At 37.1% G+C, this 24,499-nt stretch overlaps 1 protein-coding gene across 1 annotated transcript; it reads left to right on the forward strand.

Moving 5' to 3' along the window:
- Positions 1-2,578: 2,578 nt before the first annotated feature.
- On the forward strand, positions 2,579-21,214 carry LMAN1 (lectin, mannose binding 1). The gene is made up of 14 exons (XM_069468356.1): positions 2,579-2,837; positions 6,090-6,244; positions 6,328-6,435; positions 7,185-7,246; positions 8,517-8,616; positions 10,547-10,670; positions 11,713-11,771; positions 12,074-12,206; positions 13,777-13,970; positions 14,102-14,172; positions 17,155-17,305; positions 18,934-19,055; positions 19,348-19,410; positions 20,954-21,214. Exons 1-13 carry the CDS (start codon positions 2,609-2,611, stop codon positions 19,382-19,384), a joined length of 1,545 nt encoding a protein of 514 aa, XP_069324457.1. The 5' UTR covers positions 2,579-2,608; the 3' UTR covers positions 19,385-19,410; positions 20,954-21,214.
- The last annotated feature ends 3,285 nt before the right edge of the window (positions 21,215-24,499 follow it).

Genomic DNA, 24,499 nt, shown 5'->3' on the forward strand with positions numbered 1-24,499 from the left:
CAAGGATTTACGTACCAACATAAAAAGCCAGACCTGCTACACTTTAGTTTCCCTCTTTGGTGTTGTTTCTTACGGCATTACTGGGCCTAATGCAGGCCTATCTCACTCTCCTTCCCAGTAGTCCCCTAGTTGGTATTTGGAGATCCATGAAGTTAACAAAGTCTAAAACTAACCTTAAACAAGGGAAGGAGCGAGTAACTTTGGCCAAGTCAGTCATCACATTCTATTACCCTGCCTCCATGGTTATTTTAGGGAAAGGCACATGATCAAGCAGTCCATGAAGCATGAAGCTTAGAACTTCTCAGGGAATGCTAAGACAATGCTGTGCTCTCTTGGTGTATATGGTGTAAGGTAAAGATATCAAGTCTGGAAGTGCTACAGTCGTTTTGCTATTAACAGAGAGTGAGCCTGAAGATGAAGCTGACACCTAGAGGAAAGGAGGCTAAAGACTTGATCCAACTGTGCTTGAAGCCTAACCTCCCTCTAGTCTTTTTTACTTATATGAGCTCAAGCCAATTTGATTTGGGTTCTCTATATTGGCCACTAATATCACCCACATTGGTTATAGGCCTTAATCACTCCCATTGGAACGTCATTTAAAACAGATGAGGATGCCGTCAGATGAGCTAACCTCTTTAAAGTAAGAAATCTTGCATAAACCTCAGGGATGCTTGGATCCCAGCTCTATGAATGAAATCCTGTAATAGATATGAACTCAAAATTGCAGAGGAGAAAAAAATATTAGGTCATTAACAGCTCAGCATGGAGTAGGTTTCTGGCCTTTTATGCAGCGAGAAAGGATGATTTAGGGTCCTGGGTGCCTAGAGAAGCAGATAATAAAAAACTAACTCACTGACTTTATCAACAGTTCCCAATTGCTTTACCACGTTACATATGATAAATATTTACAGTGTGAAATTATACACTTTGTAGTCTTGTTTTCTTTGGTTTTTTTTTTTTTTTTGAGATGAGAATCTCACCTGTCACTCAGGCTAGAGTGCAGTGGCATCATGATAGCTCATTGTAGCCTCAAACTCCTGGGCTCAAGGGATCCTCCTGCCTCAGTCTCCAGAGTAGCTGGGACTATAGGCATGAGCCACCACTTTCAGCTGTTTTGCATTTTTTTTAGAGACGAGGTCTTACTATGTTGCCCAGGCTGGTCTCAAACTCCTGGGCTCCACCGATCCTCCCACCTCAGCCTTGTAAGTTGCTGGGATTGCAAGTGTGAGTCACCGCACAGGGCTGTTTGTGGCCATTTTTAAACTGAACCTGCCAAGGGGCTTCAATAGGGTCCAACATTTTAATATCTTTATTTTTAAATATCTGAAGCAAATATGGAAAGTTGCTAAGACTTTTGAAACAGACAGGATTGTCTAGAATAAAACCATGCTGATCTTTGACAAGGGTATAGAAATTCAGTTTGCCAGGCCCAGTTTCTCAATTTCAACACTCGTAAAAATGATAAATTCAAACTGAAAAGCTCTCAGTGCTGAAGAAAAAATGCTATAAAAATTCAAAGTAATGGTTCATGAAACTGGAGATGGAAAACTGGGAGGTCAATGAAAAATTAGTTAAAATAATACAAACATTCAGTCTTTAAGGCTAGTAGGGTGTTCATAGTCCACACGACAGACCTAAGGAAATAAAGAGCTATGTGTAAAAACAATAGAAATCATACTGCTGTTTCTTGGATTTTTAAAATTTGTCACAAGACACATTTATGAAAAACAAAATTCTGGATGACCATGTTGACATTTTTTTTCTAAGAAAGGGCAGGAAGATTTTCCTTTAAAATGCAAAATTTATTCATTGACTCAAAGACCAATCCTACCTCAAAGTGTTCAGGTTCTATTGACGCCTTGGTCCAGAGCCCATGATTACTCTCTCCAAAACCACCAAAACTCAGTTTCATTTGAATGCACTATTGCCAAGGTTTCAAAATGTAGAACGCCCTCGGAATTACATTTTGGGAAGTGAAGGCTGACTAACAAATTCATTGAACCCCCTTCTTCAACACCAACTAAAAGATCCTAAGGCTCTAAGACCTCGTGGATCGCTGGTTCCCAGTTTGAACCTGTAGCACGAGTGGGTGGAGCCCAGTGGGCTGGGACCATAAGTATTCTTGATTGTGCCTTGTTCTGGAAAGTTCACCTTATGAAAACCAGCCACAGAACAATTGGTGTCACATCAAAAAGAATGCCTTTCTTCTAATACTCCAAACCTTTATTATGGCCCGGCTCCACAGGTCTTAGAACTCGCCAATCCGCCTCTGGGGTATTTTAACAGGCAGGAGAAAGCCTGCTGCAAGAAGACCCCAGGCCGCAGCTCGCGCACTCCGTGGGAAGGGAAACTTGGAGCCCCCTCCCACCAAGGGAGGGATAGGCGGGGCAAGTGGGAAGCCCCGCCTCCAGACCCGCCCCCTCCGCGTGGCCCGGCTCCCAGATGCTCTGGGTCTGGCGGCCTCCTGGATACCGGAGGCTGGGGGGCGGGGCTCACCCCTTGCCCTTGGGGTCCCCCGGGCTCCACCAATCAGCGAGCGCCCTGTTGGCCGTCCGCAGCCTCCTGCGCCCCTCCCTCTCCCGCCGGCCTCCGCGTCCCAGAATCCAAGATGGCGGGATCCAGGCGTAGGGGTCCCCAGGCCAGAGCGCGGCCGTTTTTCTGCGCCCTGCTATTGTCGCTCAGTCGCCTCATCGGGGGCGACAGCGTGGGAGGAGACCCCGGCGCCGTGGGCACCCCGGCTGCGCAGCCACATCGCCGTTTCGAGTACAAATACAGCTTCAAGGGACCGCACCTGGTGCAGAGCGACGGGACCGTGCCCTTCTGGGCCCACGCGGGGAGTAAGCCGGGGCAGAGCGCTGGGGGCCCGGGTCCCTCCTCCCTTTCCGTCTCCTCTTCACCTTCTATTCGCCGAAACCCTGGAGTACTGAGGGTCCCATTCCAGCTGCTGCATAACTGTATGCACTGTGAAGGGGACCCTCTCGGCAGTCCCCTCCTCCGGGTCCCCACTGGCCCGCCAGGTTCCCTCCGCCTGGCCCCGAGTCTTCCCCCCACTCACTGTCACCCCCCTCCTGTCTTTTCTTCTTTGATCTCGTCGGTACTTTCCGTTTGATCTAGAGGTATTTTGTTACTTCCTACACTTCCAAGCACTCAAACTCTCTTCCAGGCATCACGTTTCACCCTAACGCCACGTCTCTAAGGAAAATGTCCCCCACCCCCAGCCATCCCAACCTGAGACCTGTTCCGGCAGCCTCCCTGCTTCTTTTCTGGCTCCCCACAACTCCCGCTTTCTTTCGTCTGGTGTTAACTATGGTTAATGCTGCGGTTTGTACCTGATGGCTCCAGAGATGATAGATCCTGGTCTTAGAGTAATTTTTACGCCTTTTTATGTCAGAAGACATTCCTAAACTGTTGAAACTCCACCTTAAATTTGCCTCTCAGTGACTTGGTGTGGTCTTTGATCTTTTCTCCTGTATTAACACATTATGTAACTCTTGAGGAGAGGGGGTATATTTTTTGGTATTGATTGTTTCCGTACCTGAGACTAGAACATCTTAAGCCCTTAAAAAAAGTGTTTTAATTGAAATAACCTCGGATTCATGTTTTATTCACTCTCCGTGAATGCAGATTCATGTTTTATTTACTCTCCGTGTTAGGCACTCTTACAAATAAGAGAGCATTCGCTAGAGCATATGTGAAAGGAAACTTATCTGCACTTTTTAGTGCTGATGTGTCACTGCTGACTAAGGAATCAGCTGTAGCACTTGGCATGTCATAAACTGTTCAGTGACCATCAGATAGATACAGTTTTTGCAACAAGTGGCAAATGCCTTTATCTGAGATGAGAGCTCTGGGAATTTGAATTCTATCTTTATGTGTAATTATTTATACAAGGCTTGTGTACATCATTTTAGACTGTGTAGTGCTTCAAACAAATGTTTCATTTCTAGAAAGTAATAACTGAATAGAAAGCACACTTTTAGGAAGCGCCATTTCCTTCAAATTAATTTGTAATTAAAAGGTATAAATTTCAATTTGACATAATGACCAGTTATCAAGTATTTGAAGTACAGTGCAAGTACTTTGTTACTCAGCAGTTATTTATTATGTGCCCATACAGCAAGTGTATATTGCTGGGCATTTGTTATCAAGGTGACATTGTTCTTAATAAACAAAAGTGATGTAAATAATACAACTACAAGTTTTTGGATTTTTTTTATTTTTTGGATGATGACGAATTTTTCATTAGTGATGTTGGATTTATTCATACTTTTTCACTTCTGCACCTCTCCCTTGCCTGCCTGTTCTTTCTCTTTTTCTCACACTTAACATACACCACATCAGCAAATTAGGAATATTAATCAACTACTCAAATTAGTTACCTTGACTTTCTTTAGAGAGCCATAACCAGTTAATCTGGTCTGCTGCAGAAATGTCAGATAATGTACTTTAGTGAATTAAAGTTGTGTGGCTAGACTGAATTTGAAATAATGGGATTAGTATTTTAGCCATGACTTATCTAGCTACTGACTCTGGAATCACTGCTGTGAATATCCCTTGCTTTCATTGTCACTGTAATTTTTAGTCTCACTGTTCTCTTAACTACATTGATCACTTTTCCCCTTTTCATTGCCCTGTGATCCATTATGTAAAATAATTTTAAAACCGAGAAATTTAAGACCTAGTTTAAACACAGCCACTTACCTTCACCCCCAAATTAAGACCAAATGTATGGTGTTTGTCTTTGTTACCTTTAATGTCCTTTTGTACTTTGAGTACACATCCTTAGGTCTGTAAGGGCAAAACGTGATAAGTTTGTAACCCTTTGTAGCTCTCTTTCAGTTCATTCTCTGATTTGATCCTTAGTAGGTAAGGCAGGTGTTATCTGTTTTATAGATGAGAGAACTGATATTCAGAAAGGTTAAGGTTTTTGAAAAAGGTTATGTACTAAATGTCAATAAAATTGAACCCAAATCTAGTTCTTCTGATTCTTTGTCTAGTATTCTTCCCATGATGCCCCCTGCCCCTTTTGAGTGTTTGAAAGTGGTGGAGACAGTGACTGATCCTACTAAAATATCTCAACCTTTATTTTTGTCAAGTTTTTTCTACCTGTAAAATGTTATTACAGTTACAGTTGTTTTATTTCCCAGATTGGATGTCAGAACTGGTTAATATCCGAGAGAGTGTGCTGGAATTGTTCAAATTTTAGGCTTCATAGGAGCTGTAATAATTATCTAGTGTTAGTCCAATAATAGGCAGAATAGCTAACATTTATTGAAACATTTATATGCACTTATATACCAATGAACGTGTTAGAGAAATGGAGTAATTGCCTAAGATCAAACAGCTAGTAAATAGGGGAGCAGGAACTTGAAACTAGCCTGGACATGCTAACCACCATTTTGGATTTACTATTTTCTCTGAGAATCTGCTGAAGCTGAAGAATTGCTTATTGAATTGAAATTCAGCTGACCCTCTCCCTAGAAGAATATATATATGCACAATATTTTGCATATAACTTGTAGGGTATTTATGGAAGTGATTGAGCACAGCCCCTTCATTTTACAAGTGAACATATGGTGAACCCAAGAGAGTAAGAGAATTATTTGTCCAAAGTCACACAGCTGAACTGAGACTAGGAACAAGTCTCTTGATTCCTAGTGGTATGTTCGTTTCACACTGTTTGAGCTTTCTAACATTTGCAAATTGGTAAAAATGCATTTTTACCAAAATACTGTTTTTAAAAATACAAGTTTTTGAGATATTTAAAAAAGAATATTATCATAGTCAAATAGTAGGTTTGTCTTTTAAGTCATAATTCTTTCCCTCCTGCCCCCTGTCCCTGGAGTTTTTAGTGTATGGTTGCAGCTTGATTGATTGCAGAGATATTTCACTGTTCAAAAGATAAGGAAGGTATTAGCCCTAAACTTTTAAAGTTGAAACTGTCAACATGGAACCTTTTCCTGACAGTTATTGTACAGGTTACTAAGTTAAAATTTGACCTCTGTAGTTATGTGTAGCAATTTGGAGATGATTTCTTGAGTTTTACCTAATCATAACTTAAAGCTTTTCTTTCCTGATTTCTGTTCTAGATGCTATTCCAAGTTCAGATCAAATTCGAGTAGCACCATCTTTAAAAAGCCAAAGAGGGTCAGTGTGGACAAAGGCAAAGGCGGCCTTTGAGAACTGGGAAGTTGAGGTGACATTTCGAGTGACTGGAAGAGGTCGAATTGGAGCTGATGGCCTGGTATGATCATTTCTTTAACTTAGAAAATGTACATAAATGCATATACTACTGGCCTCTAACTGTTCCCTATTATGTATTTTCAGGCAATTTGGTATACAGAAAATCAAGGCTTGGAGGGCCCTGTGTTTGGATCAGCTGATATGTGGAATGGTGTTGGAATATTTTTTGATTCTTTTGACAATGATGGAAAGGTATATTTATTGTCAGGACTGTTACCCACCTTCATATATTTGCCAGCAGAGTTAGGCTCTGAGAAATACAGCTTATTTAACATTTTCATTAGTTTAATAGTAGAAAACTCCCCAAGCTAGATGGTACGTATGGTAATGAGTTTTATATAGCTGGGAGTTTATCAGTTTAAAGTTACATGTACACGATTTTTCATACACCAAGGTCATAATGGAGCCCTGACTCTGAGAACTTAACAGTGACCCCACTACCACTACCACCTTATATGCCTTTAGTAATTTTGATGGATAAGCATGAGTCTTTAGATGTAGGTGGTGAAACCAATGGTGTTTAAAAGACTGTAACAGTTTAGTGTCATGAGAACATCTGAGTGCACAACTATTGCTAACTGACATATTTATATCTTTTCACATGTTAATCATTGGTTTTGATCAGGCCAATTTTCCTGATTATCTCTCCTAAAACAGTTAAGCACAAAATGTACTTATATATTGGAAACATTAACTTGGGGTTTAGCAGCTGTAAGATTGAAGATCTTGCCTCCAGCTGATTGTTTCTGTGCTGATATCCAGAGGTTATTATCAGCAGTTTAAAGGAGAACTTTAATAACTCCTTGAATGACAAGGCCATGTTATTTTAAGATTTTGAGTCCTGGAATCTTAGATATATAAGAGCCCTTGTAGCACATCAAGAATGATCTAGAATTTTTTGATTAAGGGCATTAAAACAAATACATTTTCTTTATTTTTAGAAAAATAATCCTGCTATAGTAATTATAGGCAACAATGGACAAATCCATTATGACCATCAAAAGTAAGTGTTTTTTACATTATTCCTGATTTCAGCTTCTCTTTGGAAACCTTATGAAATATACTGAGATATATTAAAATAGATCAGATCTGAACACTTTGCAACTGAAATAAGATTATTATTTTTCTTGAGTTGTATTTTATAACTTGGTGGAAAGGTTTTATTTTATTTGGTTCTGTTTTAAAGTTCTTTCTGTTGACCACTTCATATTTCAAACACAAAATGTATTTTTATTTAACATAAAAGTATATAATAGTTTTGAAAGTTTATAGACTGTTCTTGGCTTTCAGTGATGCCACTAGTCATGCATTTTCATCTTTATTAAAAGGGATCTTTGGAAAATAAAGTTGAACCTTGACCAGACTGATGAGTAAGCAATTTATGCCACCTTATCCAAGCTTAATATTGCTTTATTTAAAGACTCTCAGTGGTTTACAAAGCTGCTCAGTGTTTACAACAGCCAGTTCTATTTGTGAGTTCCACTTCCGTGGATTCAGCCAACCATGGATCGAAAGTATTTGGGGAAAAAACCAATAACAGTAGTAATGAAAAAAAATCTGTACAATGTAACAACTACTCACATAGCATTTACATTATATTAGGTGTTATACATTTAAATCTAGCAATGATTTAAAGTATATGGGCGGATGTACATAGGTTATATGCAAATACTACACCATTTTATATAAGGGACTTCAGCATCCGAGGATTTTGGTATCCGCAGGGGTCCTGGAACCAATGCCTTACGGATACTGAGGGACGACTGTATAATATATATGAATTAGGTATGTACAGTTTTGATTTTCACATGCTCGTTGTGGAGGAGTTACTTTTTAACCAATCAGTGAACTGAACGAAAAATTACTTATCCATGTTCCTGTTTACTATTTCCTGCCATTTAGTTTATCACAACTCCCTGTGGAGTTTACTTAAAATACAGGTGCCTAGGCCCCCTCTTGGTTCTGCTTCTGTTGATTTGGGGTGGAATCTACACTTTGAAAGCTCAGTGAGTGATTCTGATTCTGCCCTAGGGTAGAGATCCACTGCCCTAGTCTAAGGTAAAACAGTATAACTTTCCCCTGCCATTAGTGGGTGGTTAACTTTGTTTTCTAGTGTTACCCAGAGTTCTGACAGAAGAAACTTTGTGTCTTCTGAATAAATGACTTGGAATATCTCAAGACTTTGTCAGAGCTGGTATTATTTTAATCTTCTTGAACTTTTAAATATTGAAAAGCTTTCTAAATGTCTTGTTTTGCTTTCTCTCATACAATAGTGATGGTGCTAATCAGGCTTTAGCAAGTTGCCAGAGGGACTTTCGTAATAAACCCTATCCTGTCCGGGCAAAGATTATTTATTACCAGAAAACATTGACAGTAAGTAATGTGCACTTACAGCTAATCAAATAAACAATATTCTAGTATGGCGTTTCGTTCTGAATTCTTCATAGAAATTAAATGCATTTAAATTTGCATATTGCTCATGTACTTATCAGTATTACTCTAAGAGAACAGAAGTGGCTTCAGAGTCACTTTGTAAGTGGTCATCTGTTGTAAAACTTTGCCAGTAGGTTTCCATTTAGTCAGTGAATGTTTAAGCACCCTCCTGTATAGCACATGTTATATACATTTCCAAGCCTTCAGGATACAAATATGAGTAAAACAAAGATTGCTCTCCCCAGAGAGCTTATAGTCTATTGGAGGAGACTTATTTCTAGCATTACTACGCTGTGTGGTAAATGCTACAACACCCACATTAGGTACTCGAATGTTTATTGAATTAATATTTGCACCCTCAGCTTGTCCCAGTTGTTTCCACGTTAGAGTGAGAAGCAATGTAAGGGGAAATTGGAACCAACAAGTGCTGTTAGTGGAGGAAACATAGTCAAAACAAGAGGTTTCAAACACAATTGTAGCATTTAACAATGGGTTGGAACTGTAAGGTGAATAAGGAAAATTACTGATGACCCCATAAAGATGTGTTACTGGCCTTAATCAGTGGACATTTTGTATCCAGGCCTTGCAGTCCTATCATTTGTCCTAACTCATAGCACAATGACTATGTTTTGACCTTTTTAAAAAATAAATTAGAAATAGACAGTAAAGTCACCTCATGGATTTTTAATTTGTTAGAATTCCAGGAAAAATATACCAAACACCTAAAAGTTTTTAGTGTTAGAATTAGAATGTGATTAACTTACCTTCTTTTTGAGACTCAAAGGGAAATGTCTTACTGATTGTTGATTCTAATTTGAAAGACTGTAGAGGACCAGTTGTAAATGATATAAACTGAAATAGGAATATTACTAATTAGAGGAAATAAACTAAATGATAGGTGATCTTATTAATTGTTTTAAACTAATTTTTAGTTCACATGTTTTCATCCTATACTATATAGAGATTAACTCTTCATATTGATAGTTACTTTATTCTCTTGCTGAAAATTTGGACAGAGTATTATAATATTTCACCTGTGTGACTTCACTGTCCAAAACTTTCACTCTGAAAGTAGTGATAAAAATGCTCTTACTCTGGTGCCACGGACCTACTCCTTTTGCATCCACTGTGTATCTCAGTGACTTTTATTTAGGATGGGGTTAGTGATTGGGTTGTTAGAAGTGAGATGTATTGAAGAGGCTAACCTACTGCTTGACTGGGAATAATAATAAGAAAAGTATTCACGTGTCTGGTGGATTCCTGTGCTTTCTTAGAATCCCAAGATTCTATTCAGAAATGAGGGTCATAACTTCACATATACATTCTGCAGAGTTAGACATTTACGTGTCTTTTTAGTTTTTCCATTTTCTGCCTTTTTTGTCAGTAGGACTTCTGCCATTTTGGCTCTCTGCTAACCTATGAGTGTCCAGTTACCCCATTAATTTAATAAATAGGCACTCACTACTTGTTAAGGCAATCTGTTTCATTCTCAGCCAGCTGTAGATAAAATTGTACATTTAACCTCTTGGTTTTAGCTCTTATCAATGGGGTTTCAGAGCAAGTCTGATCCCTTTTCTGTATGAACCATTCAAAAAGATTAATCATGGACCCCCTAAATTTTCTGGAGAGAAGGTGAGCCATAGTCTATTTTCATGGAAAGTTTTCAAAATTTTCTCTTTTTAAGCCTTTGACACATAGAGGGGCAAAATACATTTTCTTAAGTAAAATATTTTGTGTAATGACAGTAAAGTTATTTAAAATTTTTATATTAATGAAGCAAGAATGAATAATATTGGTCATAAAATTGAATAACGGAAATTCATATTATCAATGTTTTTATAAAAGTTATGGCTATGGTATGTCTTTCAAGGTAATGATCAATAATGGCTTTACACCAGACAAAAATGATTATGAATTTTGCGCCAAAGTGGAAAACATGATTATCCCTGCACAAGGACATTTTGGAATATCTGCTGCAACTGGAGGTCTTGCAGGTATATCTTTTAATATTAAAAGTTCATGAATTGAGTTTTATTGGGAATGGTATATTTTAGGAATATGTAAACTTGTTTACTTTTAACCTTTTAAGACTAGTTGGAACCTTCCACTCATCCGCTGGGCCCATCTTTTGTTCTGTTGAGACTGCTAATCTTCCATTTACATTGTTCTGCAGGTTTGCAATTAGCTGGGGCTACATACAAGTATGTAATTAGAGCATCAGTTTGGGTGCTATTTATTTACTGAAGGAGACATATTTAAAGTCGAGGCTATAAAAGGTTAATTGCCAAGTGTTTTAGGCTCCCAAGAGTTGTCACATCATATATCAATGAATTTGGCAAGCTGAGGAAATGTTATTTGGGGACTAAACTTTAAACAAAAATACATTGATTGTTACCATTTTTTTCCACATGTAGTGATAAATGAAGTTGTCATTCAGCATTAATACCATTTTGTGTTTATATGGTACATTGTAGTTTTAAGTATTTTCAAATACATGGATTGTTCTTTACAATCCTGGGAGAGAAGGAGGAGAGATTGTGTTTTCTATATTTTTAGATGAATTTGTCAAATCCTCGATGAAAGGAGTTTCTCTAGATCGCATGGCCAGTAATGTTAGCCCACAGGTTTACCTCAAGTTACCTAATCTACACTGTATTATTATAATTTTCTTTTTTTAACCTGTCTCCAACTCTAGATCTCCATAAGAATGGCAGAAAGCATAAAGATTGCTGTATACTTCAAAGTAATTGCTCTTGCATTGTAGATGTGACTAGCCAGGATTGGTATCTTAGTTCAGGGTTAGGAGGTTTGATGTGCTGAGTCCCTGCTTTCAGCTTAAACATGTAATGTAAATCTTTCTGATGAATTGTTTCCAAGCTCACAAAGCACACAATTGCCTTTACCAAATTAGAGCTAATATTTGCTATTTCCATTATTGATTATTGTTTTTTTAAAACAATAAATATAAAATACACTTACAACTATAAAAATAATCTTTTGTGGAACTTTTTCAGACTTTTTTTTTTTAATTTGTAGATGACCATGATGTCCTTTCTTTTCTGACTTTCCAGTTGACTGAACCTGGAAAAGAGCCGGTAAGTAGACACATTTTTTTCAAAAAGTTTATCTGTTTACTGGTTTTGCCCTGTGGCCAGAAATTTGAAAGGTTAACTTAGGTTTGGATCCTGTTTCTGCCAGTTACTTCTGTATGACCGTGTACAAGTTAAAAGAGGAAATTAGCAAGAGTAAATTGGTTATGATATCAATAAGGAATAACATTTTTTGATTAACCTTTCAGCTAGTGGTAGAATAGTTATAATGAGAAAAAGAACATATTTGGGGTATCTTACTGGTTTGCTTATCTTTTTTGTGATCTATTCATAAACTCCAAAAAAAGCCTACACCAGATAAAGAAATTTCAGAAAAAGAAAAAGAAAAGTATCAGGAAGAATTTGAGCACTTTCAACAAGAATTGGATAAAAAAAAAGAGGAATTCCAGAAGGGCCACCCTGACCTCCAAGGGCAACCTGGTGAGTTGTGGCGAAGCCAGTTGCAGTGCGGCAGCAGCAGGGGTGGTGGCTCATGGATGATTGTGTCTGTATGTTGCCCAGCTCTGCGGTCCCCAGTCCCCGGGCCGAGGCCCAGTACCAGTCTGTGGCCTGTCAGGAAATGGCCACATATCACTTCCTGAGCTCCACACCACGTCTCCCCCATCCACAACACCACCCCCCCTCGGTTTGTGAAAAAATTGTCTTCCGTGAAACCAGTCCCTGATACCAAAAAGTTTGGGGACCGCTGGGCTTATCCCTGCTCTCTGAACTGTCAGATTACCAGTAATTTCTGGAAACAATTTATGAGCAAATCTTTAGTCTTTAAGGGTCTGGAGATTGGCATTTTTACCAGTAAGAGTGTGGCTTAATGATGTGTCAAGTAAAGAGTACCATGGTTATGTGGGTGAACAGGGAAACCACTAGAGTGGAAGATCTGTGAGAACAGAGATCTTATTTGCTGTATTCACTGCTGTGCCTCCTAACCGTAAACAAAACAAAACCCAAACCAGTGCTGACCTAGTACTGAAGCTCAGTAATTATTTGGTGAATGAAATCATTGAAGGTCTTTCTGCTTTTAGTGGCACACAGTTACCTTACAACATAGGAGTAATACTTGAAAACTATCAAAACTATTGTGAGAGTAATATGAAGTGCTATTTCTCCTCCCCTTACTACTCAATAGAATCTTGGACTGTAAAGGTTGAAAATTATAAAATACTAGGCTAAGCCAATGTAATTAAGAACTTCAGAGTGCTAATGTCAAAAATAAAACATATTAAGGCCAAGTAGAGGGACTTTATATTATTTACTTGCTTTTTTACCTGGATCATTCCCCATCAGCATAAATGATCAAAGCTGTACTTAATAAAGCCTGGGTCTAGCATTTGAACACTGGGTGTAGTATGCAGTTCTCTTAATGATCAACAGTATTATTCAGACTTAATGAAGTTAAAAATGAAATATAAATGTTATTCTTCTTTCAAATTTGTTTTAAACATCATCACATGTGATTTGTGAGCATGTTCTAAAGCTGATTGTATTAAGTGTTAAAGAGTATAGTTTGGTGAATTTTGACAAATGTGTATACCTGTTTAACCATCACTGATCTGTGTAACCAGATTAGTATAGAGAACAGATTAGTTCTGTATTAGTATCCTATCACCCCAGAAAGTTCCTTCATGCCTCCTTCAAGTCAATCCTCTGCTCCACAGAGCCGTCACTATTTTGATTTCTATCACCATAGATTGGTTCTGCATATTCATATATATAGAATCACATAGTATATATAAAAGAGAAAAATTATTTTAAATGAAAAAAAATCAGACCTAATTTATAACAAGTGGTTCAATCACCAGAAATGGCAAAAACAAATAATAATTGAATTGTGATTGAATTAATCATCTGCATGTTTACTATTTGGGAGATTATACCACTATGATGATAATGTTCTAATTTTGGTATATATTGGCACTTTGGCCACTTATGGTATTTCGAAAACTACATATGTATAGGTGATCCTAATAATTTTAATTTGTAATTTCCTCTTCAGCGGATGAAATATTTGAGAGTATAGGAGATCGTGAGCTAAGACAAGTCTTTGAAGGACAGAATCGTATTCATCTTGAAATCAAGCAACTGAACCGGCAGTTAGATATGATTCTTGACGAACAGAGAAGATATGTCTCTTCCCTGACAGAGGAGATCTCTAAGAGAGGAGCAGGAGCCCCCGGGCAGCATGGGCAGGTGAGCTTTCCAAATATGCAGGTATGTCTTAGCTGGCCTTAGATGGAGGGGAACAGAAAAGAAAGGCTGCTGAGCTGTGTGCCCATAGGATGTGGGTTACTGAGCTTGCTGGTCGTCATGTTTTCCTCCAGATCACTCAGCAAGAACTGGACACTGTTGTGAAAACTCAGCATGAGATTCTGAGACAAGTAAATGAAATGAAGTAAGTATATAACAGTAGTGTCTGAGTGTTATGTGACATCTTTATCCCAAATTTGTGACTTCTTTAGGTGTGCAAGCACTGTATTGTTGTAAGATTCCTGCATGAGGTTAAGAATTACATTCTGGATTCTTTTCACAAATAGGGGAATATAAATACAGCAACCTTTAATACTTAGAAACTACAAACATGTCTAAATTTTTAAACTGTTTGAAGCAGGGAAAGGAAAAATGCTTTTAGCATCTTTAAAAAGAATAAGAGGTTTGCATAGTTATTTGACAGAGTCAAGTGTGTTCTTAGATTAATGAAATGCAAAAAGGATATGGAGTAATATATAACAATTGCATGAAAAATACAAGGGGAATAAGCATGTGTAGCGTTGTAGGACTATAATACAAGCAGACTTGATGCAGGAAATTGTTTTGATAGAATGAAACCATTTTGAAGGAAATATGTATAACTACCTCTTTTTCATTTCCATCTTGTACTTTAAGAGAGCTGGACAAGGAGCAGAGAGGAGATAATGTGTCCTTGGAATGCTGAGTGATAAATTTCTAATGAGAATGATTCACTTATACAGATAATTAACAGCTTTCAATGCCTGGAGCAGAGAAAACAAGCCCAAGTGTCACATGTCTATGATAAGCACAACTTAAGAGCACTGTCCCAATTGATGTAACCCTTGACAAGAATGTCCTGAGCTCTTTAGAATTAGAAAATTAAACAGGGTTAAATTAAACAGAAGATAATAATAGCTGACATCTAGAGATTAAAGGCACTTAACTTGTAACTGCAAATTTGTATTTCTTCAATTTAACTCTTCAGCATTTTAAAAAAATCTTCAAATTGTGAACTCATGATTGAAATATTTATGATGCTAATTAAGTAGAATCCTGGATCATGTAACATAACATTTAAAAAAGTCTTTTTATTTTGATCCAATTTTAGACTTCAAAGCTGGAAAAATAGTACAGAAAGTTTCTGTATATCCCTCACCCATCTTCCTCTCATGTTAACATCTTACATAACTGTAGTGAAATTAATATTGATATAGTTTGATCAACTTAAACTAATCATCTATTCAAATTTCACCAGTTTTTCCATCAAGGCCTTTTTTCTGTTACAGAATCCTATCCATGATCACACATTGCATTTAGTTATTATTTCTCTTTAGACTTCTGCCATCTGACAGAGTTCATCTTTCCTTATCTTTCATGACCTTAACACTTAGCATGAGCACTAATCACTTGTTTGATCAGATGCCTTTTGATTTGGATTTGTCTGGCATTTACTCATGATTGGATGGAAGGTTCTGCCTTTGGACAAGACTACAGCAGTGCATCACTGTTCATGGTGTCAGTATATCTCATTACTAGTGATACATAGAAGTGGAGAGATTAGTACTGTGAACTTATGCAAACCCATGAGTTGGCTGCTGAATGTGAACATTTTGCGAGTACCATCTTACTTTACCTCCCTCACCAACAAATCCCCAGACTTGAAGATAATTCATAATATAAATGTTAATACATAAACTATTTGCCATTTACAGAGCTTTTTAAGTACTCCTAGGTAGAATAACTTGGTATTTTCAGGTAAGTTGAAATTCATATTTATTATTTTATTTATTAATAAATAAGCCTGTTATATTTTTGCCATTGTTAAAAAAATTTATAGTCTCTTAGTACCATGCTTACAGAGTCATCCAAAGGGCATACTCATGGTAGAGCTCTTTATCTTACATCTGGATATTAATAGTAAAATCACATGTTGTATGGAGATTACATTCTAAAGTCAGTGTATAAGGTAAAATGTTATATAAGGTCAGAATTTTCCTTCAAAAAGATACCACATTGGGGATTATCACGCTAACCCTCAATATACCAAACAACCAGTTTTTGCTTCATGTTTGAAACAAATAGGTGCTTCTTTGGTTAGGCTCCCGTTGAAGCACCAGGTTTGTATGTAGAAGCTTTCTGAGAGAACTGCAAGGAGAATAGAATTACATTAATGTTTGGGGTCCTCAAGACCCCTTAGGTTCTATGGTTTGCTAGAAGTACTCATAGAACTCCGAAAAGCTGTTAAACTCAAGGGTTATGGTTTATTACAATGAAAAATAGATGTAGAATAAAATCAGCAAAGAAGTGAGTTGCTTAGGGTGGAGTGCAGGAGACACCAGGAGCAAGCTTCCAGTCATCCTCTCCCAGTGAAGTCTCAGAAACAGTACTTTAGTCTCCCAAAAGCAACGTGTCACAACACATGCAAAGTGCTACAGACCAGAGAAGCTCACCCAAGCCTTGGTGTCCAAGAGTTTTGTTGGAGGTCAGTCACATAGTTATGGAGCATCCATGTGACTGACCTTAAATAAATACTCAATTTGCATTCCCCCTAGAGGTCTAGCTGATACAGTGAAAGCCTAAGACCCTAGGCAAACAAAAACAGACATTCACATAAATCACATCGTTTGCATAAAATTGCTGACAAGGACCCATGGCCCCAGGTATACAAAGATACTCTTGTCAGGCAGGATATTCCAAGGGCTCACAGGTCATCCTCCAGGGGCTGGTCAAGGCCAGTTCTGAAAACCTGTGGACTGTGCAGGGTTTGGACATCCTAGGCCTGATGAGTTAATCCTTTACTGTACAACATTGAACACCTAGAAAGATTTCTTACTAACTTCATTAAGAGTGTCATCTATTGTTACTCAGTATCCGCTTATACTATTGGTTTTAACACACATTATTTAGTAGTAGTCTGTAATTATTTTTAGATGACCTTTAGTAAAAGAAAAGGAATAATTTTGTAGTTTTATAAACTATTTTCAAATTTTGAAGACAATTTAATTTTTAAATACTTATTTTCTTGACCTGCTTTTTTAAATGATCTAGTGTATTGAGTTTGAAAAAGTGTAACCATTTGAAATCTATAACTGAAAAAATCATCTTTATAGTGATTTCATTGGATAAAGGGATTTCCTTGTTTCAGGAATTCCATGAGTGAAACTGTCCGACTGGTCAGTGGAATACAGCATCCTGGTGCTGCCGGGGGCTATGAGACAACGCAGCACTTCATTGACATCAAAGAGCACCTGCACATAGTAAAGAGGGACATAGATAACTTCATGCAGCGAAATATGGTAACTTGGTTTCCTTCTCCTTTTATAATTATCAGAAAGGAAGAACTCATATTCTACATTATTCTACTGAAAATGTTTTAACCTTTTAGTAAATGCTAATGCTCATTTTTAAGGAGTTGCTTCTCCTATCCCATGATCTTTGTATACATGGTATCTATATTATTGTTCAATGAGAATATTTCCAGCCAGGCACAGTGGCTCAGACCTGTAATCCCAGCTACCGGGGAGGCTGAGGCAGGCAGATTGCTTGAGGCCAGGAGTTTGAGACCAGCCTGGGCAATGTAGCGAAACCCCTATCTCAAAAAAAAAAAAAAAAAGAAAGAAAGAAAAATATTATCTGATTTCCTTTTAATATTTTCTCTGATCCATGCGTATTTCTTTGGCCTATTTTTTCCCCCAAGGTTCTGATTTGATAATTTCTTGCTATCTTGTTAGTTTCATTTGCCTTCAGACAGGTTTTGTGTGTTTGGATTAGATTGGATTGGATTTGTTTCTAGCTCTGCTACTTGTCTTCTGCAAGATCTATTTAGAATATGGCTGGTCCGTATTTCCTACTCTACCTTACCAAAAGCAGAAATCTCAATCTCTTATATTTCCTATCAGTTTTGATATTTTTAAAAGCTTTCTAAAACAGCTGATGTCCTTTAGGAAATATGTTGAATTAATATGTTAATAATAACGTTAAGTTAAAATTGACTTTCCCAAGGTCATTAGCTAGTAAGTAGTAGAGAGGAAAAACTTAAGTCTTCAATTTCTAGTCTTATTTCCTTTATATTTTTGGACACTGCCTTTCTTAACTACATTTCTATGTAAATGCCTTGAATGTGCATTTTTTTCAAACATGGCTTAATAGTTTTCTTATTGACCATGACCTCTCATCCAAAGCATTATTATCTATTCCGTTAGTTCTGTTTGAGGTTATTTTGCCCCAATTTTAGCCTTTGTTGCAATGACCAAGTTGATGTTGTGGTAGTGTATGTGTACTGAAGGCCTTTACCCCGTAGAGGTAACCATGTTGAGCACAACTAATCTTAGAAGCGATTCTGTCTGGATACCTCGATGAAATCTTTATTCCTGGTATTTAATTACCTCCTTAAAAATAAAAGGAATACTCATATAAATAAGAAAAGAAACATTTTTCAGAACATTAATGAGCACTGTTGAAGGCTATGAGATTGGAAAGAATGAGGACTGAGAAAAAGCCATTGTATTTGTCAGGTAGTTCATTGATAGGGTAACCATGAAAATGTCTGACCTGGAACACTTTTGAGAGTGAAGGAGGTCCTGTTAGCACAGCACGTGTGAACTGGGAGTGTGCGGGGGAATTGTGGTCTGTGGTGACTCTAGTCTCAGTGTCCTCAAGGACACTAAAATCATCATTACAGTCATGAAGAGAGGAGCCAGATGGCATGAGTGACTGGCTGGTGAAGAGGTGGAGGCCTTCCAATGTCAACTGCTCTTTCAAAAAATTGTCAGTAAAAGTTAAAGGGATAGAAGATATTTGTGGGGATAAATAAATGAAAACCCTTGTTCATATAGTAAACCATCTAAAGTTTATAAAGATTTCCCATTTATTTCTTTTTCCAAACTTATAATCTAATTGTAATAGAAAGTTCTTTCTCTTGTAGCCATCAAATGAAAAACCAAAATGCCCAGAACTACCGCCATTTCCATCCTGTTTATCTACGATCCACTTTGTTATATTCGTAGTGGTACAATCAGTGTTGTTCATTGGTTATATCATGTATAGGTAAGTGTCTTGATAAACTTTAACCCAACATTTTTCTGTATCTGTTTAATTTGAAATACTCCACACAGTTCCCTATATTTCTAAGTTATCTGTATAACTTTACCTATAAAATTAGGTTTATACAGAGCAAATGTGATTTCTAGTCTAGGTCAGTTGACATAGGAGTGCATGTATAGAATATGTGCTTATATTAGTGTATTTTATACTTCAAAAGGCATTGATATTTTAATTTTAAGCAATCCTGTTTCTAAAGTTAAGTGTGCAGAACTTTCAGTGTTTTTTTTTTCCTTAGGACTCAGCAAGAAGCAGCTGCCAAAAAATTCTTTTGACCACCATTTTCACGAATGTGCACCATGTATGTATGTACAGCATGTTGTCTTTTTCAGGGAATTTAAGTATTTAAATTGTTTCAAAGTCTAAATTATTAAACTTTATATAAAATAACTGTTTAAACATTTGATTTGCAGTAAGAATAAACCTTAAAGCAAAAGCAACCACATTTAAATTTGTTCATAGTCCATAAATCTGTTTAAATTTCTGTGACTTTCTGGTCAGTAGAATGCAGCCACCAAACAGAATGTTGACCAGTGAGAGGGTAAATAATAGAAAGTGGGGGCAAACCCTGGATATGCGTGTTACCCCCAAGTCTCCAGTATTGGAGGTTTCTCTGTATTTAATGTAAACACACTTGCCTTCCTGCCTCCCAAAATAGGAGGTCTAAGTAAGAGCTCCCGTCATGTTTATTTTGTAACTAAAATCTTTTGTAGAGGTCAGAATTTCCTAATCTAAGACCCAGGTTTGCAGTCTTTTAATCTTAGTAGAGTTCCCTTTGAAATCAAAGAATATTTTGTCTGAGAGCTTTAGAATCTGGATAATAGGCTTCAAAATGGTAATTGAAGTGTTTTTTCCCTCTGATAATCAATAGTATATTTCACTTTTAATGGAAATTTTAGAGAAAATTAAGAGCTGGTTTTTGCCCAAAAAAAACATTTAGGTGAAAAACATTCCTCTGATAATGATGTTTATGGGTATTTTGCCCAGTGATGTATTCATTTCATGATTGCCTGTATTCTTGAATGTCTTCATTCCAACGGTGTCAGGCCAATATTATGAAAATTACCATTTTGTACAGCATGTAACTTCAGCTCAAATGGCATGATCTGAGGATATTTTAAGCTGATGAAACCTACCAGTGCATTCTGGTTTACGTTACTCCATGCAACCTGGGGTTTCCTGACTATTTGCATAGTCTTTAAATCGATGAGGTTGTAGCAGAAGCTGTTTTAAGGTTTTTGAAGCCAAAACTTCTGATTTCTTTCTTTTAATGCCATAACTGAGAATACTGTGAAGAACTTGTTAGTAAACTTAACTTGAAATGTCAAACTGGAAAGGGTTTTTATATGTAGGCCTTGTGCATAGTTCTAGGTATTATAGAAACAGTCTATAAATGACATTTTAAAATATAGATTTAATTTTGTTTTCATGACTGATGTAGACTGACTTTTACTGTCTTCAGAATACTCCCTTACCTCTTGTAGCTGAAGTGGTTATCTTTTGTTTGTCATAGAATCCAAAACAATACTGTTTTATAAAATAATACTATTAAATTCTTCCAAGCCTTCTTATGTTTGCTCTCAAATGTCATTTATAGATTGGGCTAGTGACCTAAAAATCTGTACAAAGACCTTATGAAGAACTCTGCTTCATAGCAATACTGAACTCTAGTACTGTGTGTGCAAACAGTCTTGCATTGCTTTTTATGTTGGCATTGATCCTAGAACACTGAAAGAGAATATGCTAATTTGACTTACTCTATCCACTTCAGTCACTTCAACATAGAAAATGCTTCTCCACTGTTTTTCCTTTGTAGTGTTAACATTTTGAAATTCATATTTCAGAGACATCATCATCACAGAATTTACTCTTATTCCATGAAAAAAAATTAATACCTTCAGAAGAACGTTTAAGTTGTAGACCATGAAACTTGGGAAATCCTCTTGAGATAAAAGGCTGCCAAATCCAGTGTTACAAAGTCCATGGTCACTTGTGCCTGAACATTAAAGGAACACCAGATCTATGCAGGATACGTTTTTCAGGCTAAAATTCAAGGGGAATCATTCTGACCATTCCTAATACAAGTGGAGATGGCTATTATAAAAGAGCATGAGCATGAATCTTTTTTCTTTTTTACTTAGTAATTTAATTTGCTTGAAAATTGCCCAGTAAAGCAGTTCACACAGAATGTTTATTGTATTATTTGAAGTTTGGTTTGTTTTCCTCAATATCATTGACTTTTCAGTAGCTCATTTCTGAACAAAACTGTTTGTTCTGTGGAAAAAATCAGTCACTGCCAGGATTCCTTCATTTCTCCATTGTTCTGTATAATTGGATCTATTCACTTCTTTCACACCAGCAAGTATTTTACAGGTGCCTTGGATTCAAACAAAATTGATTTTAAAATTTTAATGTAAGTCAATGTGTTTATGATACCACTTTCAAAAAGAAAATGCAATTACATAATGGCTAATACCCTTATTTAATGTGCCTATTTGTGTTCTGATTGAATGTGTTATTCAGCTTGAAACTTTACCTTGAAGTCAATAACAATAAACAATGTTTTGTTGTGTATTAAAGAGATATCAGTGTTTCTCCAAGTATGGTCCATGCACCATCTGGATCATGGAATGCTTGTTAAGAATACAGATTCCAGGGCCTCATTTCAGACCACCTGAATCAAAACTTAATGGTGGGGCTTTGGGATATTATTGTTCCATAGGCACCTCGGGTGATTCTGCGCACACTAATGTTTGAGAACCACTAAAATGAGGAGTGGGAAAAAAATAGGTGTTTGTTTTGTTGGTTTAAAGCTGAGCTGAGAACATAATATAATATTTTTATTGTCAATGACATTAGCAAATGTGCACTGATTCTTATATACCTACAGTTTACTTAATGTTCCTTTTACCGAAAAACTCTTGGTTTGTTAGCAGCTGCAAACTAAATCCAGATTACTGCCTGTAGCTTTTGGTACTTTGGTGATGGCTTTTAAACTTACAAAATCATCTTCAGTTTATGGTCAAGCCATGAAAACTCTCATCTTGAAGCCTGTTGTCTTTTTGCTTTCCTGATTATGATTATAGTGACATTGTATCTCAGACAGTTGTACTTTTTGATAACTTGGGGAAAACAAATGACTTGAACTAGGGGTTGCCTATCCTGCTGCATTGCAGAGATAGAATTTTTGTAAAGAACATAAATAACAGTTGTAAATATTAAGATATGGGCTGGGCGTGATGGCTCATACCTATAATCCCAGCACTTTGGGAGGCCAAGAGGGGAGGATTGATTGAGGCTGAGTTCAAGACCAGCCTAGGCGAGAATCCATCTCAACAAAAAATAAGAAAAATTAGCCAGGTGTGGTGGTGTGCGCCTGTAGTCCCAACTACTCGGGAGGCTGAGGCAAGAGGATCACTTGAGCCTAGCAGTTGGAGGTCACAGTTGAGCTACGATCATGCCACTAACTCCAGCCTGGGCAACAGAGCGAGACCCTGTCTCAAAATAAATAAGTAAATAAATAAAAAAGATGTGACTATCTTTCTCTGTCCATGTGGTTATCAAAAGGAGATAGTGAAAAAAACTATTGAGGATTTTTTTATTTATGAGATCTAGTGTAAATCCACACTTGGAATTTTTTAGATCTATATGTTTCCTGTTTAATATATTTCTTTTGTGATATTAAAGTTTAAAAGGGTTTTCTATCCACTGTCAATTTCAATTGGATAACATTTTGTCAAGTTTTTTTTCTGATTGTTATTTGATGCTAGCTGGAATTCAAGAAATGACATTGACCTTATTCAAATAAAGAAATATTTTAGTAAATTTGCTTTTTCCTTCATTGATCTTAGGTAATAAGTAGCTATTTTCCAAGTAGGCCCTGATCTGTGATAGTATTTCATTTCTCAGATTTCATGCTGTCTGCCCTAGATGGCTGACTCCTGCAGTCTGTACGTGGAAGCATAACAAGAGAACATAGAAATGATAATGGATACATGTTTATTACCCTTGCTGGTAATGAAAAATACAAATTAATTAAAATAATGTATTTAATGTTTTCACCTTTAATAACCAAATGCTGGCAAAAAGTGTCATTAAGCTGGAACTCTTAGTCATTACTAATTACTGGCAGTTTAAAAAATCTTTTAATCGTTTGGGCAAGTACCATTTAACCAAGTAATTCCAATTCTAAAAGTTAATGTGGTATAAAAAGAAAAGACTAGGGATTTGGAGTCAGACAAATCTGGGTTTGAATCTTGGCTCTGCCACTTAGTAGAGGTGACCTGCAGTTTCCTCATAATACTTATCTCATGTGGTTGTTAGCATCATAAAAGAGAGTTCTTTAAAGAGGTTTTGAAGAACAGTAGATTAAGTTGGTAGACACAGAAATACTGGACAAAATAAAAGAGTTAAATACACAGATAGTTTGAAAGGAAACAATGTGAAACCTGAACAGGGAGTCTGCTGGTGGCAGGGCATGGCGGAAACTAGACTATATATAGGCCCTGCCTAGACACTATTGTTGGCAATTACCATCTTCATTTGGGGCAATAAGGACATGGCTTTGGGCCTGGAAAACCCAGAGTGCTTGAACTGAGACACTTGGAAAAAGCAAGGACCCTGGAAGAGCTGTTTCTTCAGTGGAAATGGGCTAAAAGGGCCTCTTGCCCATACCCCACCAAATCAAGAGAAGGTGTGGGAAGCTTCTCCCTGGGGCTCTGGGCAGGGGAACACATTTCGTGTAAGAAATTGAAGCCCCAGGCTTATGCTTTACCTGCACGGTGTGGAATTCTCCAAGCCAAAAACAATATGTAAATTGGTACTGATCTGGTAAAACCCAGAAGAAAGGCAAAAGAAAAATTGTCATTAGCAATAATTCCACAACCAAAGCACATTAGACAGCCACAGAACAGCCAGTCCTAACTGAAATGAGCTCTGAAAGTTACAAACCAAACCAGAAAACTATAAAAGTGACAATAGGCACAATAAAATAAGAAACTTGGCACCTCCAAAAATCGGAGATAATGGAACAGTCTGAAAAAGATAACAAATATGTACACTTAAAATGATAGAAGAGATTATAAAAGACTAGAAATGATGAGGAAGGAATGGAACACTGAAACATCAAAGAATTGGAATTCCCAAGAACCACCCCAGACAACAGATATGCAGGGAAGGATTAAATTTGGATACCAGATTGGACATGGCTGAAAAAATTTTTGAATTAGAAGATAGATCTAAGAGTATTACCAAAACGCAGCACAGAGATTAAAATGGTGGAAAATACAATAAATTGGCAGTGAGAAGGTTCAATGTATTAATACATGTAGCAGGAATTCTAGAAGGAATAAGGAGCATCATGAGGAACTGTTCAAAGGTCTAACATGAGA

Source organism: Eulemur rufifrons, chromosome 5, assembly GCF_041146395.1.
Source record: "Eulemur rufifrons isolate Redbay chromosome 5, OSU_ERuf_1, whole genome shotgun sequence".
Taxonomy (NCBI): Eukaryota; Metazoa; Chordata; class Mammalia; order Primates; family Lemuridae; genus Eulemur; species Eulemur rufifrons.